This window comes from Amblyraja radiata, chromosome 31 (assembly GCF_010909765.2).
Source record: "Amblyraja radiata isolate CabotCenter1 chromosome 31, sAmbRad1.1.pri, whole genome shotgun sequence".
NCBI classification, from domain to species: Eukaryota; Metazoa; Chordata; class Chondrichthyes; order Rajiformes; family Rajidae; genus Amblyraja; species Amblyraja radiata.
In genome coordinates, this window is record NC_045986.1 from 25460257 (window position 1) to 25475670 (window position 15414).

Here is a 15414-nt window from a genome sequence, read left to right on the forward strand (position 1 = left end):
TCCTTGTGTCTCCTATGATAAGATGTCTGCCCCAGCTCTGTCCCTTGTACATGGTGGGGGCAGCACAGAGACACAGTTGTACTATGACTATAGCACACTCAGTGCCTGCACTGGGAGTGTTTGATGGAACAGTGCGGAGGGGATTTCCTCTACCCACAAATTGTATTGTGAACTAGAAAATAGGAATAGAAGATGCTGGAGATGCCATGAAGGTCAAGGGGGAACATCACTGAAATGTCCGGCCTTTGACCCTTTGCGATATATCACCTATCCATGTTCACCAGAGATGCTGCCTGGCCCACTGGGTTCCTCCAGCACTTTGTGTCATTTTCGTTGTTGCCCGGCTCTCTGCATGGATATTCCATCGCGACACCTCGGGATCATCTTCATGTCTTATTGCGTCGGTATTTCCACTGGATTCAGGAGCTGAACTAGATGTTCCTTCCTTGTCCACAGGTCTGAGGGAAATCAGCGACATCAGCCCCAGGAACCTGGGAGAGGTGAGAACACAGCCCCTGACCTGCTGCCTGTCCCTTTGTGTTCCATCACCCTCACCTTGCCTCCTCTCCTCTCTGTTAACCCTCTCCTGCCCCCACCCCTCTCCTCTCTGTTACCCTGTCAGGGTTGGTTTCTTAAAGTAAGCAGACAACAAAATTGTAATTGCTTTGTAAAAACCAAAGCAATCTGTAATCAAATCGCCAGACAGGAGTGGATGGCAGTGCGTAGCTGGGGCAGGCATCCCTAAGGATGTGAGATTATGGGGTGGGAAATGGAAGTATATAGAGGCTGGAGAAATGCACGTTGTGGAAGATTTTTTGAACTGGTTCCATTCTGTTCCCTCGACAGATTCTGTATGGAAGGAACGCAGAAGCAGCAGCTGACGATCTCTTCACCGGAAAGAGCAGGAAACCAAACAAAAAACGCAACAACTTCTCGGACTGCTTCTGGAAGTACTGTGTGTGAACGAGCCTGCCTTGACAATGAACCAATCTTTCTTTTCCCCCGGTTATTTTTAATACACTCCCAACGCTGTTGGAAAGTATGTAAATATATAACAAATCACCACTTATTAAAGAGTCATGAGGCATCTCAGATTGTTAAACCCGTCCTTCAATTTATCAATAAAATGTATGTTTTCTGCTCACTCTCCACCCCCTCCTTGATGTAAACAAGGCAGAGATTAGCTTCCACATCAACGCTTTATTTTGGAGATGTTTTTTTCCGAACATGATCCTGCCAAAGTGTTGAGATGAACTTCAGATCACCGCGGTTCAGTTTTAAACGAAACAAATAAAACTATGGAAAAGTAAAATTAGTTTTATGAAGTATTGTAATTTGTAAAAAATTATTCAGCGGAAACTGCTTAAAATACACAAACATTTTTCTTCTTCTTTCAAAGCATTTAAACCATGCCATTAAATCATGTCTGTCAGTGTTTCTCCTCAGTATTGGCTGTTTATTGTTCAATGTTCCTCCCAGCTCATTAAGGCCCTGTCCCACTTATGTGTCCTTGCCACGCAAATTACGCAATCCAGGGTCAGGGCGGGTTTGATTCCTGGAATCCTTGGTAGAGGTGGCTTGTCTGGTCTGGGTGGTTGGACAGAAAACCTGGGACAGAGGTTGGGGACTCCTGGAGCAGCTATGCTGAATGTTGGAGATGTGATATAGGCCGAGTCGGTGACCAGAGATTGTGTGATTGGTCTCAAGGGAGACCAAAGGTCCCGCCATTGGCCGAGAAAGTGGCCAAAGTTCTGGGACTGGCTGGTGGGAGACCAAAAGGTCCCAGGATTGGCTGAGAAAGTGGCCAGAGACCTTGGGATTGGCTGATGGGAGATCAAAAGATCCCAGGATTGGTTGAGAAGATGGCCGGAGACCTTGGGATTGGCCAAGATGTAGACCGAATGTCCCAACATTACCCAAGGGGAGGCCAACGTGCTGGTATTGGTCAAGAGGTCAGCAAGGGACCCCAAGAGCGGTCAAGAATGAGGCCTGGTGTTGGCCGCATGAGAGGACATGACCCAGGGAGTGGGAACAGGCAGGATCAGCCCATTGGGGTGGAAGCCTGGACTTGCCGAATCCATAATATTGGCCCGCCCTTGTAAAAACGACACCAAACACATCACTCAATGCTTAGGAAGGAACTGCAGACGCTGGTTTACATCGAAGATAGACACAAAATCCTGGCGCAGCTCCAGGCAGTATTGCTGGAGAAAAGGAAAAGGTGACGTTTTGGTTTGAATCCCTTCTTTAGACCATTCTTCACTCAGTGCGATTGGGGTAAACGCAGAAAGTGAAGTCTGAAGAAGGGTTTCGACCCAAAACGTCACCTATTCCTTTTATCCAGAGATGCGGCCTGACCCGCTGACTTACTCCAGCATTTTGTGTCTACATTAAGTGAAGGGGATACAATTGATTGGTTTGTGATCGTGTGAGAAAAGCTGAGGAAAATATACTGTAAAATGCGTCCATTCCCAGCGGCGGTGGCATGTTGTTGCTGCCCCCTTGTGGAGAGCGACGGGACGTGGCTCGTTACTCAGTGTCCATCCTCTGCACAACCTCCTCCATCAGCTCAAGCTGCAGCGGAGTCACGGACTCAGACAACACGGCTGTGGTGCCCTGCTTGTAACGGTACATCCCCTTCCTGTGGAAACAATGGCAATGAATGAGATCAATAGACATTGGTGGGGATGGAAGTCACAGCATGAGGGTGGGGTTCAGACTGACACCGACGGAAGAAGGAGGCCATAAGCTATAGGAGGAGCAGGCCATTTGGCCCATCGAGTCTACTCTGCCATTCAATCACAGCTGATTCATCTTTCCCTCTCAACCCCATTCTCCTGCCTTTCCCCCACAACATGTACATGTACTTTATACCAATCAAGTATCTGACAAACTCCACCTTAAAAACACCCAATGGCGGCCTCCACTGCCGTCTGTGGCAGTGAATTCCATAGATTCACCACCCTCTGAGTAAAGAAATTCCTTCTCATTTCCCTTCTAAAGATTCGCCCTTTTATTCTGAGGCTGTGGCCTCTGGCCCTAGTCTCTCCCACTAGCGGAAACATCCACTCCACATCCACTCTCCCCAGGCCTTCCACAATTCGGTAAGATTCCATGAGGTCATCTTTCTAAACTCAATCCCTCATCCTTCTAAACTTCAGTGAGTAGAGGTCCAGTGCCATCAAACGGTCATCATACATTAACCCAGTCAACCCCAGGATCATTCTCGTCAACCTCCTCGTGATCCTCTCTGATGCCGGCACATCTTCCTCAGAAATGGGGCCCAAAGCTGCTGACAGTACTCCAAACGTGGCCTGACCAATGCCTTCTCAAGACTCAGCATTACATCCCATTTGGCCCATTGAGGATACATAGGATGACGTTTCGGTCCTTTCCCCTTCATCTTTCAGAACTCCCATCCCTACAAACATTCATCCAATGCCATTTGGAAGAGCACAGTTCGATCTGCTTCTCCTGCACCTGAGGCAGTACGTGCAGACAATGGCTCCCTGTGTATGGAACTCTCCGCCTCCTTCCCTTACAATGGTTCACCATCCAGCCAACAGGAACATTTTCTCTCCAAACTTCTCCTTTCAGAATGTTAATGGTTTCAGTCCCAGTGTTGGACATTCCCGTCCACGCACATGCTGCAGGTTGACTCCCCAGTCTTTCCCAACAGAACTCCCCCCCTCCCTTCGTCCTCCCTTGCCCAGTGGCCAGGGTTGGCAGCATTCCTCCAAGCCCTCCTTGTTCTTCCAACTCTGCCCTTCCAGCTGTGCCCAGAGATTCCCCAGATGTTCCCTGGCTTCTGCTGAATGACCCCGGGGTGTTTGGGTACTTACTTCTCCCCCTTTGCGTTGGGGCAATCGAATCCTCTGAGAAACGTAACCTTGTTTTTGGTGATGACGCAGAGGTCAACGTTGCTCCCGGAGCCGAGATCGCAGAATATCCCGGCCATGATGGCGTCTTTCACCATCTGCTTGGCAGCTTCTTCCTGCAGGTGAGACGGTGGCCTCTTAGCTTCCATGGTGTACATGGGGTTAGGGCAGGTTTAACACACACACACCAAGGGTGGGACAGACCCAGGGCCTAGGAGCTGGAGGCACCCGAACCAAAGCAGCCGTGACCAATGGATTCGGTGAATAATAACCCAAAGTACATTGATGGAATAACCCTCATGTGCCCAGGTACTGGAGGGACCGACAGCTGGAGTGGACCAGTGTTGAAGTCACCCAGTGCTGGAGGGACCCAGTGCTCAGGGTTAGAATAAACCAGGGGTTAAGACTGGAATAATTTGGTACTCAGGACTGGTGGCCCAGTGCTCAGGAATGCAATCATCAGATCTGTTTAAGAAGGAACTGCAGATGCTGGAAAATCGAAGGGAGACAACAGTGCTGGAGAAACTCAGCGGGTGCAGCAGCATCTATGGAGCGAAGGAAATAGGCAACGTTTCAGCCCGAAACCCAAAGGAAATAGGTAACGTTTCGGGCCGAAACCCTTTGGGTTTCGGGCCGAAACGTTGCCTATTTCCTTCGCTCCATAGATGCTGCTGCACCCGCTGAGTTTCTCCAGCACTTTTGTCCACCTGCAATAATCAGATCCCTGGTCGCAGTGACGCAGAACCAGAGTAAACCAAGGATTAGCCCAACACATTATAACAACAGATGGTTTGAGTAAAGAAAAGGAGATTTGGGCGAATGGCATGATTTAGGTTGTGGGAACTGGGAGGGAAGGGACCTCAGACGTGCTTTGCTGTTCACGATAGCAAAGACCACAAACTATCTACATCTCTGATAGTAATGGGAAAGATTTAGATTCTCCAAGGGTTGGGAAAGCTGTTTAACAAAGGGATGATGGGTCGCTTTGTTCAACTGAAGGGAAACAAATGTAAAATGGATATAATATCCCGTTGCTATAGGTTCGTGGTCTTAAGGGGTTGGACAGGCTAGATGCAGGAAGATTGTTCCCGATGTGCACAGTTCCCTGAAAGTGGAATCTCATGTAGATAGGGTGGTAAAGAAAGCTTTTGGTGTGCTGGCCTTTATAAATCAGAGCATTGAGTATAGAAGTTGGGATGTAATGTTAAAATTGTACTAGGCATTGGTGAGGCCAATTCTGGAGTATGGTGTACAATTTTGGTCGCCTAATTATAGGAAGGATGTCAACAAAATAGAGAGAGTACAGAGGAGATTTACTAGAATGTTGCCTGGGTTTCAGCAACTAAGTTACAGAGAAAGGTTGAACAAGTTAGAGCTTTATTCTTTGGAGCGTAGAAGGTTAAGGGGGGACTTGATAGAGGTCTTTAAAATGATGAGAGGGATAGACAGAGTTGACGTGGATAAGCTTTTCCCACTGAGAGTAGGGAAGATTCAAACAAGGGGACATGACTTGAGAATTAAGGGACAGAAGTTTAGGGGTAACATGAGGGGGAACTTCTTTACTCAGAGAGTGGTAGCTGTGTGGAATGAGCTTCCAGTGAAGGTGGTGGAGGCAGGTTCGTTTTTATCATTTAAAAATAAATTGGATAGTTATATGGACGGGAAAGGAATGGAGGGTTATGGTCTGAGCGCAGGTATATGGGACTAGGGGAGAATACGTGTTCGGCACGGACTAGAAGGGTCGAGACGGCCTGTTTCCGTGCTGTAATTGTTATATGGTTATATGTTGGGGAAGTCCAGAACAAGGGGTCACAGTTTAAGGATAAGGGGGAAATCTTTTAGGACCGAGATGAGAAAAACATTTTTCACACAGAGAGTGGTGAATCTCTGGAATTCTCTGCCACAGAAGGTAGTTGAGGCCAGTTCATTGGCTATATTTAAGAGGGAGTCAGATGTGGCCCTTGTGGCTAAAGGGATCAGGGGGTATGGCGAGAAGGCAGGTACAGGATACTGAGTTGGATGATCAGCCATGATCATATTGAATGGCGGTGCAGGCTCGAAGGGCCAAATGGCCTACTCCTGCACCTATTTTCTATGTTTAAGTTAGATTTGTTATTTCCACATGTACCGAGGTGCTGTGATAAGCTTCAGTTTGCAAGCTATCCATTCAAATCAGATATAATATACGTAAATACGATCAAGTACAATAGGTAGTGCAAAGGGCAAGATACAGAATGCAGAACATAGTTCTCAGCATTATCACGCATCAGTCCCGTTGGTTGGAGTGGGTTTCCTAATCAGAATCCATTGTTGGGTCTGGGGAGGTCAGGGCTGGAGATGTTGCATTGGCCACTGTGATCCTCTCTTACCTCCATGTTTGGCTTGAACTGATCCTCCAATGTAGCTATGGCAGCAGCTGCTCCAGAACCTGTAGCAGACAGAGCAAGCAGGCACTGGTTATCATCCCAGTGAAAGACCACAACTCCTAGCACTGGGTTCTCCAACAACAGTGTCCACGGACTGTCAATATTGCCATGATAGCAATGAGTGGATTGACTGTAGATTTGCAGCGAGTATGTAGAAAGGTGAAACACATTGCCCGTCAATATGTAAATGGAAGAAACTAGCAAATGTTAATGTGAAGACGGAGACAGGAGAATTTATACTGGGGAATAAGAATATGGCAGAAAACTAAGCAGATATCTTCATGGAAGAAATAGCAAAACTGGAAATCGCGGAGAAAAACAGGGTCAGTGTAAGTGAGGGGCTTTGAAGAATTTAGCATTCGCTACATTATGAGGGGTTTAGATGGGATAGAGAGTGAGAATACTTTTCCCAGGGTTGGTAAATCCAGAACGAGTGGGCACAGGAGGTCCGAGGGGTATGGAGAGGTGGAGAGCATCTGGAATGAGTCAGAAGAGAGGGTGGAGGCCGATACAACAAGGTTTAGGTGGTGTTTGGACAGGTACATAGACAGGTTATGCGGTTAGGATATCGGTCCACTAAGGGCAAATGGGATCGGTTTTAGACTTTAGAGATACAGTGCGGAAGCAGGCCCTTCGGCCCACTGAGTCCCTGCTGACCAGCGATCACCCCATACACTAGCACTACCCTATGCACTAGGGACAATTTATAATTTTACCAAAGCCAATTAGCCTACACACCTGTGCTGGACGTCTTCATAGTGTGGGAGGAAACTGGAAAAACCCACGCGACCACAGGGGAAATGAGCGAACTTCGTATAGACAGCACCCAGAGTCAGGATCGAACCCGGGTCTTTGGTGCTGTAATGCAGTGACTCTACCAGCGTGCTGCCCTGGTATAGATTGGGGTCACAGTCAGTGAGGGCAAGGTGGGCTGAAAGAGCCCGTACTGCACTGTATCATTCCACGATTCTCTGACTTTCTCTTTCAAATCATTGATCTCGATTGTGATGAGGGCTTGGAGACTGTCATCGAGCGTATTCCACGTAGAGATCACGGGTCTGCTTTAGATATTAAGGGAGACAGGGTGCAGGAAATTAATGTAGGATAGTTGGGCTGAGCTAAAGGATCAGCCGTGATCTCCTGGAACGAGGGCTGAATGGCCTGTGATGTTATCCCCCTTCCCCCCCCTGAAGTGATCACAGGCTGCAATCATGGGGTGATGGGCACCCTCTGGTACCCAGTGCCCATGCATGAGGTGGGCACAGTGAGTGACCCTGGTCATGCCAGACCTGTCAACGTACCCACACTGGTCAATGTATTGGCCTGGTTCCCTTGTATTTGCAGTCTATCAGATATTCCCCGCAGTCCTTACCCTTCACCCCATCAACACATAATCCTCCGACATGTTTGCCACCTCCAACGGGATCCCAACACTAGTCGCATCTTCCCATCTCCATCCCTTTCCACCTACAGCAGAGACCGTTCCCTCCACAACTCCCTGGTTAACTCATCCCTTCCCACCCAAACCCACCCCCCCCAGGTACCTTCCCCTGCAACCGCAGAAGATGCAACACCTGCCCCTATACCTCCTCCCTCGATTCTGTCCAGAGACCACGACAGTCCTTTCAGGTTGGGCAGATGTTCACTTGCACCTCCTCCAACCTCATCTACTGTGTCCGTTGTTCAAGATGTGGACTCTTATATATCGGCGAGACCAAACGTAGACTTGGCGATTGTTTCACTGAACACCTTCGGTCAGTCCGCCTGGACCTACCTGATCTCCCGGTTACTAATCTGTCGGGACGACAGATGGCACAATGGGCTAAGTGTCCGGCTGGCAACCGGAAGGTAGCCGGTTCGAATCCCGCTTGGAGTGCATACTGTCGTTGTGTCCTTGGGCAAGACACTTCACCCACCTTTGCCTGTGTGTGAATGTGTGTGAATGTGTGTGAGTGATTGGTGGTGGTCGGAGGGGCCGTAGGCGCAGATTGGCAGCCACGCTTCCGTCAGTCTGCCCCAGGGCAGCTGTGGCTACAGAAGTAGCTTACCACCACCGAGTGTGACTGAGGAGTGAATGAATAATGCGATGTAAAGCGCCTTGAGTATTAGAAAGGCGCTATATAAATCCCATCCATTATTATTATTAAACACTTTAATTCTCCTTCCCATTCCCACACTGACCTTATTGTCCTAGGTCTCCTTCATTGTCCGAGTGAGGCTAAACGCAAATTGGAGGAACAGCGTCTAAATATCGCTTGGGCAGCTTAAGCCCAGTGGTATGAATATTGATTTCTCTAACTTCAAGTAACCCCGGCATTCCCTCTCTCTCAATCCCTCCCCTACCCAAGTTGCACCAGCTTCTCATTTTCACACAACAAACAGCCCGTTTCATTTATCATCATTACTTTTTTGCATATCTTTCATTCATTGTTCTTTATCTCTCTACATCATCGTCTATATCTCTCAATTCCCTTATCCTCAACGAGTCTGAAGAAGGGTTTCGACCCAAAACGTCGCCCATTCCTTCTCTCCAAAGATGCTGCCTGTCCTGCTGAGTTACTCCAGCCTTTTGTGCCTATATTTGGTTTAAGGCAACAACTGCAGTTCCTTGCTGCACATTCCTGCTCGACCACTGTGTGTTCACTCTGTAGACAGAGTGTTGACTGGTCCTTACCATCAGCGGCAAAGGGCAGAGCTTCCGCAAAACCATGAGGATGCACCGAGTACAGGTGTGGTCCCGTGCAGTCCACTCCGCCGATAATCACCGACACTCCAATGCGACCCTGGTACCTGCGCGGACAGACAGCGTGATGTTACACTTCAACCTGCTCTGTCCATCTCCCCACCCCCACCCTGGGCACTACCCACAGGAGGAATCCTACCTACAACTAGAGGGCAGAGTTGGTAGACAAAAGTGCTGGAGAAACTCGGCAGGTGCAGCAACATAGATGCTGATGCTAAAACCGGCTGCGAAAATGGTGGCAAAACCTGGCGACTCTTGTACATGGTCCCAGTAAACTAGTTCTATGGATGACAGATGGACGACGGACGACAGATGGCACAATGGGCTAAGTGTTCGGCTGGCAACCGGAAGGTAGCTGGTTCGAATCCCGCTTGGAGTGCATACTGTCGTTGTGTCCTTGGGCAAGACACTTCACCCACCTTTGCCTGTGTGTGTCCTTGGGCAAGACACTTCACCCACCTTTGCCTGTGTGTGTGAATGTAATTATGTGAAGCACTTTGGGGTCAATGCAAGTTGATTAAAAATGTGCTATATAAATAAAGAAATTTAATTTAATTTAATTTATACATGTTGTACTTAATCTGAGGTAGACAAAAGTGGTGGAGAAACTCAGCGGGTGCAGCAGCATCTATGTAGCGAAGGAAATAGGCAATATTCTCCACCACTTTTGTCTACCTTCGATTTTCCAGCATCTGCAGTTCCTTCTTGAACAGAGAGCAGAGTTGAGCTGTTATCTATCTCATTTGGACCCTTGGACTATCGTTGATCGGACTTTGCTTTATCTTGCACTAAATGTTATCCATATTATTTCCTTTATCATGTATCTGTACACTGTGGGCGGCTCGATTGTAATCATGTATTGTCCTTCCGCTGACTGGTTAGCACGCAACAAAAGCTTTTCACTGTACCTCGGTACACTTGACGATGAAGTATCCTCAACTAAACTCAATTCAACCTCGCCAAATGAGATCAGGGCAATGTTGCTGAGAGGCTCTAACCTCTCCCCCCCTCCACACATCCCCCAGGCCCAAGTAACGACACACTTGAACCCGACTGAACATGGGGCCTCACAGCTAACCGATGACCCAAGGCAACTCGCTCTCACACCTGAACAGCATCTGCTTCAGCATCCGGTTGACAGTCGCCACCCGAGCCTGGCGCCCGGTCGACAGGCTGTGGAGTTGGATGTTGGACGCGATCAACTGCATGGTCACTTCAGCGTCTGCGGCCACTCCTGCTCCACAGCAACTGGGGACACAGAGGCAGGGGGTGGACATTACAGACACAGACAGAGAGGGAGAGGGGGGGGTGGAGGAGGTGGACATCAGAGAGAGTGGACATCAGAGAGAGTGGACATCAGAGAGAGTGGACATCAGAGAGAGAGAGAGAGGAGGTGGGCGTCAGGGATGGAGAGAATGAGTGGGCGTCAGGGAGGGGGGAGAAAAAATCAGGGAGTGTGAGAGATAGAGAGAGAGAAAGAGAAAGAGAGAAAGAGAGAGAGAGAGAGAGAGGGGGGGCAGCGAGGGAGTGGACATTACAGGGAGAGAGCGGGTTAATGTCACAAAGAGTGTGAGGGGGAATGAGAGCTTCAGTTTATTGTCATATGTACAAATATGGCATAATAACAATTCTGGTTAACTTTATCGATGGGCAAGTGGTTGGAACAATACTGACGTGCGGTATAAAACTGCAATTTTAATTGACTGTTCAGTTGAGGATAATCAGGAGGCATTTCCTAAGGAGAGGTTTATTGGGATATGGGCCGAACATGGGCAGGTGGGTTAGTGTAGATGGGGGCATCTTGTCTGGCAGGGGCAAGTTGGGCCAAAGGGCCTGAATGACTCTATGACTCGATGAACGGTTGTGCCTGCCTGACATGATTGATGAATATGAGGAGGTGAGAAGGGGGGTCACTGAGGGCAGTGAGGTTGATGGGCTTTAGCAAGGCCATTGGCAGGACACCACATGGCAGACTGGGTCTACTTATGGGATCCAAAGTAGAGTGGCAAACCTGATCCAAGGCTGGCTCTGGCTGGAAGCTGGGGTATATTTGTTCATAGAGGACTTCACCACTGGAGTTTCATAAGGATCACATACAGGCAGAGGTGACTAGTTTAACTTGGCATCATATTTGGCACAGACATTGTTTGCAGAGGGGCCTGTTCCTGTGTTGTTGAGCTAGTTGAGCAGGAAATACAATGTAATCCAGATGAATTGTGTTTTAGGAAGTGAAACAGGGCAAGGCATGTCCGATACTTGGAGAAATGTGGAGGAATAGAGGGAATGTACCTCAACACATCCTCAGTGTGGAAGGAACAGGTCGATAAATGCTAAGAGCAGCAGCTAGGATGCTCTTCATTATTAGTTGAGGCAGAGAATAAAAATGGGCATGAGGTTATGTGGGCACTGTGTGCAACGCTGCTGATGTGGAATAATGTCTGTAGTTCTGTTCTCCAGGTCTCTGGAAGTGTGTGATTGCATTGGAGAAAGTTTGATGAAAGTTCATGAAGATATCTTGAAAGAACTGGAGAATCCTAGCGATGAGGAATTTTGTAAGGGCTGCTTTATCTGGGACAGAGGAGGCGAAGAGGAGAGGTCATACAACAGTCCGACTGTTAGAGGGAGTGATTTGACATTACTTAGATCCTGGAAATCCCAAGGAACAAGACTTACTAAATGTTTGGAGCGATGTGATGAATCTTGATGCAGTTCTTGTCAGCCACGACCATGTCATTTGTGGCCCGGGTATCAGATCCCAAAATCACTCCGTCCTACACAAGACAGGAAGATGGACACAAAAAGCTGGAGTAACTTGACGGGTCAGGCAGCGTCTCCGGAGAAAAGGAATAGGTGACGTTTCGGGTCGAGACGTCAGGACGAGTCTGTGATGTTGCCAATTTCCCCTCCATACACCCTACCCAACTGCCTGGAGCAAGCCCAGGGTCCATGTCTGCCAAAATAGCCATCTATGTTCATCACAGCCTCAGATTTACACAAGGTGAAAGAATTGAGAAAAAATTGGACAATGTTTTTTTTCTTTTGTTTTTGACATTCGGACATTTATTCCCCATCCCTCTATGCCCTTGAGCTGGTAATATTGAGCTAACTTGTTGTATCTGTACACTGTGGACATCTTTATTGCAATCACGGATGGTCTTTTTCACTGACTGGATATTATGCAACAAAAAGTTTTTTACTGGACGTGACAATAATAAACTAAACTAAACCAAAAAATAAATACATTTCACAGCTGCCAGGATGGGATTTGAAGTTGTGTTACTGGATTGTTAGGCCTAGCGGTGTTAATGTTGGTCACCACAGCACCCTGCCATCTGCGGATCTGACGATAATCCCTGGATATTCCAGACCACCCTGGGAGAGTTGGTGATGGCCGGGATTTGCTGGACACCTACTTTGAAGATGACACCAGCGATGGTGGTCCCTGTCTTGTTTGGCTTTGGAGCTTTGAGACCCCCTTGCTGCAGATCCTCCTCCAATGCCGTGTTCCTGAAACACACAAAGGGTTTTAATCAAATACAGGGAGTGAGTAGCGGAGAGTTTAGTTTCGAGATACAGTGCGGAGACAGGCCATTCGGACCATCGAGTCCGCGCCGACCAGCGATCCCCGCGCATTAACACGATCCTACACACACTGGGGACAATTCACAATTTTTTACCGAAGCCAAACCTGCACGTCTTTGGAGTGTAGAAGGAAACCGGAGCACCCAGAGAAAACCCACGCAGGTTACGGGGAGAACATACAAACTCCATTCGGGCAAGCACCCATAGTCAGGGTCGAACACGGGTCTTTGACGCTGAGAGGCTGCAACTTTACCGCTGCTCATCTGTGCCGCCTTTGAAATATTGAGCACTTGAGATATTGCTGAGAGATTGAGCAGGTTGGGCTGTGTCTTTAGACTGAGGTACGAGGGTCAGACTAGAGAATCGAGACACAAGGAACTGCAGATGCTGGTTTACAAAACAAAGGCAGAAATTGCTGGAGTAACTCAGCAGGTCAGGCAGCATCTTTTGAGAACATAGATTGACAATGTTTTGGGCCGGTGCCCTTCTTACAAAAAAAGACACAAAGTACTGGAATAACTCCTGACCCGAAACGTCACCTTCTCCAGAGATGCTGCCTGACCCGCTGAGTTACTCCAGGACTTAATTTTCGAACATTTAATTGGTGAGATACTGCTCATAGTCTTTCATGCTGATACTTTGTGGGACATAGGCATCATGGGGGAATATGTTGAGGTGAGGGGGGGGGGCAAGTAATGAAACAACAAGATCAAGATATGACTTATATCCCACCCCACCTTCAAATCTATCCTCACCACAATGGCACAGCTGGTAGAGCTGCTGCCTCTCAGCACCAGCGACCCAGGTTTGATCCTGACCTCGGGTGCTGTCTGTGTGGAGTTTGCACGTTCTCCCTGTGATCACGTGGGTTTCCTCCGGATGCTCCAGATTCCTCCCACATCCCAAAGACATGCGGATTTGTAGCTTAATTGGCCTCTGGAAATTCTCTTGTGTGTGTGTGTGTGTGTGTGTGTAGGGAGTGGATGCGAAAGTGGGGTAGCACAGAGATAGTGTGAACGGATGATGGATGGTCGGCATGAACTCGATGGGCCGAAGGGCCTGTCTGCATGCTACATCTTCCAATCAATCAATTATTAAATAAGCAGTGGACAATCGAGGGCATAGAATCGAACCAAGGCGATAAACCAAAGAGGTGAGGTCAGGAAAGGAAGGGTGCTGGGCCCCATGTCAGTCTACAGATGGAGGTGAGAGTGAAGGGTGGTGGAGGCGGGAAAATGGAGGAAGACAGGGGAAGCGAGGTGAAAGGCGAGAAAAAATACATAAGAGGTGTGGGGATGGGAGGGGTGTGGAGGGGAGGGGAGGCAGGAGAGGGGCTCAATTATCGTGCAAAATGGGGCCCAAGAAGTAAATGCTTTCTGTAGAGTATTTCAGAGAGGGTTTGTTGAGAGAGAGAGAGAGATTCATACAAGTCTGAACAGAACTTAAAACTGAGTCGGCCACTGGTGCAGAACTGGCTTGCTTTCAGTTTCAGTTTTATGTGAACCTCTGTTTGAAATGTCCAACATAGCAGGCCACGGTTCCCTCATCTGAAGCCCACTCTGTCTGGGCACAGGGCACCCTGCCCCTTGCTGCTATCAGTCGGTCTGGGACTGATCGGGGGGGTAAGGGTTGGGGCAAAGGAATGAAAGTCCAGGCATCAGACAGCCAGCAGTCTCACCACCACTTCTTTCATTTTGTGCTTCATTCAAGAATCCGTTCACTTCCCAAACCAGTTCCTCCCCCACTCCCCCCCCCCACTCCAGCCCATCTCCTCACCTGCCACAGTTCTCGAAGCTGAACCCCCCAGCGGGGGTGCTCAGGAGTTTGCTGCCCTTCTTCATGTTGATCTGAACAACTCACTTCTAACACTTTCACTTTCACATCATTAAACACCACCTCTTGTGATTGGAACAAACAGACTTGCATGAGATTACTTTCAGATTGCACAGCAGTCAGAGCTCAGGCTGTTGTGAATCTAATCACTTCTTTCCAAACCAGCCCATCACTGACCAGGACATGGGATGAACAGTGAGAGAGTTCACCACTGTGTATCAGTGCATCAGTACATTGGTGAATCTGGTCAATAGACAATAGACAATAGTTGCAGGAGTAGGCCAATTCGGCCCTTCGAGCCAGCACCGCCATTCACAGTGATCATGGCTGATCATCTACAATCAGTACCCCGTTCCTGCCTTCTCCCCATATCCCCTGACTCGGCTATCTTTAAGAGCTCTATCTAACTCTCTCTTGAAAGCATCCAGAGAATTGGCCTCCACTGCCTTCTGAGGCAGAGAATTCCACAGATTCACAGCCCTCTGTGTGAAAAAGTGTTTCCTCATCTCCGTTCTAAATGGCTTACCTCTTATTCTTAAACTGTGGCCCCTGGTGCTGGACTCCCCCAACATCGGGAACATGTTTCCTGCATCTAGCGCGTCCAAACCCTTAATAATCTTATATGTTTCAATAAGATTCCCTCTCATCCTTCTAAATTCCAGAGTGTACAAGCCCAGCCGCTCAGTCCCTGGATAACCTTGTGTGTCCGTGAATGGTGCAACCTCACACACTGGCAAATTAGCTGGTTGCATCAGTCAGAGCTCTCTTTCAAACCCCTGACCACCGTCATGCTGTCGAGTGTATTGCTTTGTGCAAAAGTACAGTGAGGTGCAGGTAGAATGACAATCTTGTTTACAGCAGCACCACAGGCACAAAGGCAACACACAAAACATATATGTGATAGAAATCATACGTACGTTACACAAGACAATGAAATGGAAGAAGACTTTGA

At 48.3% G+C, this 15414-nt stretch overlaps 1 protein-coding gene across 1 annotated transcript; it reads right to left on the bottom strand.

Annotated features, from left to right (window-relative positions):
- Nucleotides 1–1303: 1303 nt before the first annotated feature.
- Nucleotides 1304–14520, bottom strand: LOC116990470 (proteasome subunit beta type-7-like). The gene is made up of 8 exons (XM_033048184.1): nt 14406–14520; nt 12461–12554; nt 11721–11818; nt 10155–10295; nt 8979–9094; nt 6248–6306; nt 3843–3994; nt 1304–2641 (listed from the first exon to the last, which is right to left on the bottom strand). The coding sequence occupies exons 1-8, from the start codon at nt 14468–14470 to the stop codon at nt 2530–2532; spliced, it is 837 nt and encodes a 278-aa protein (XP_032904075.1). The 5' UTR covers nt 14471–14520; the 3' UTR covers nt 1304–2529.
- Nucleotides 14521–15414: the final 894 nt, after the last annotated feature.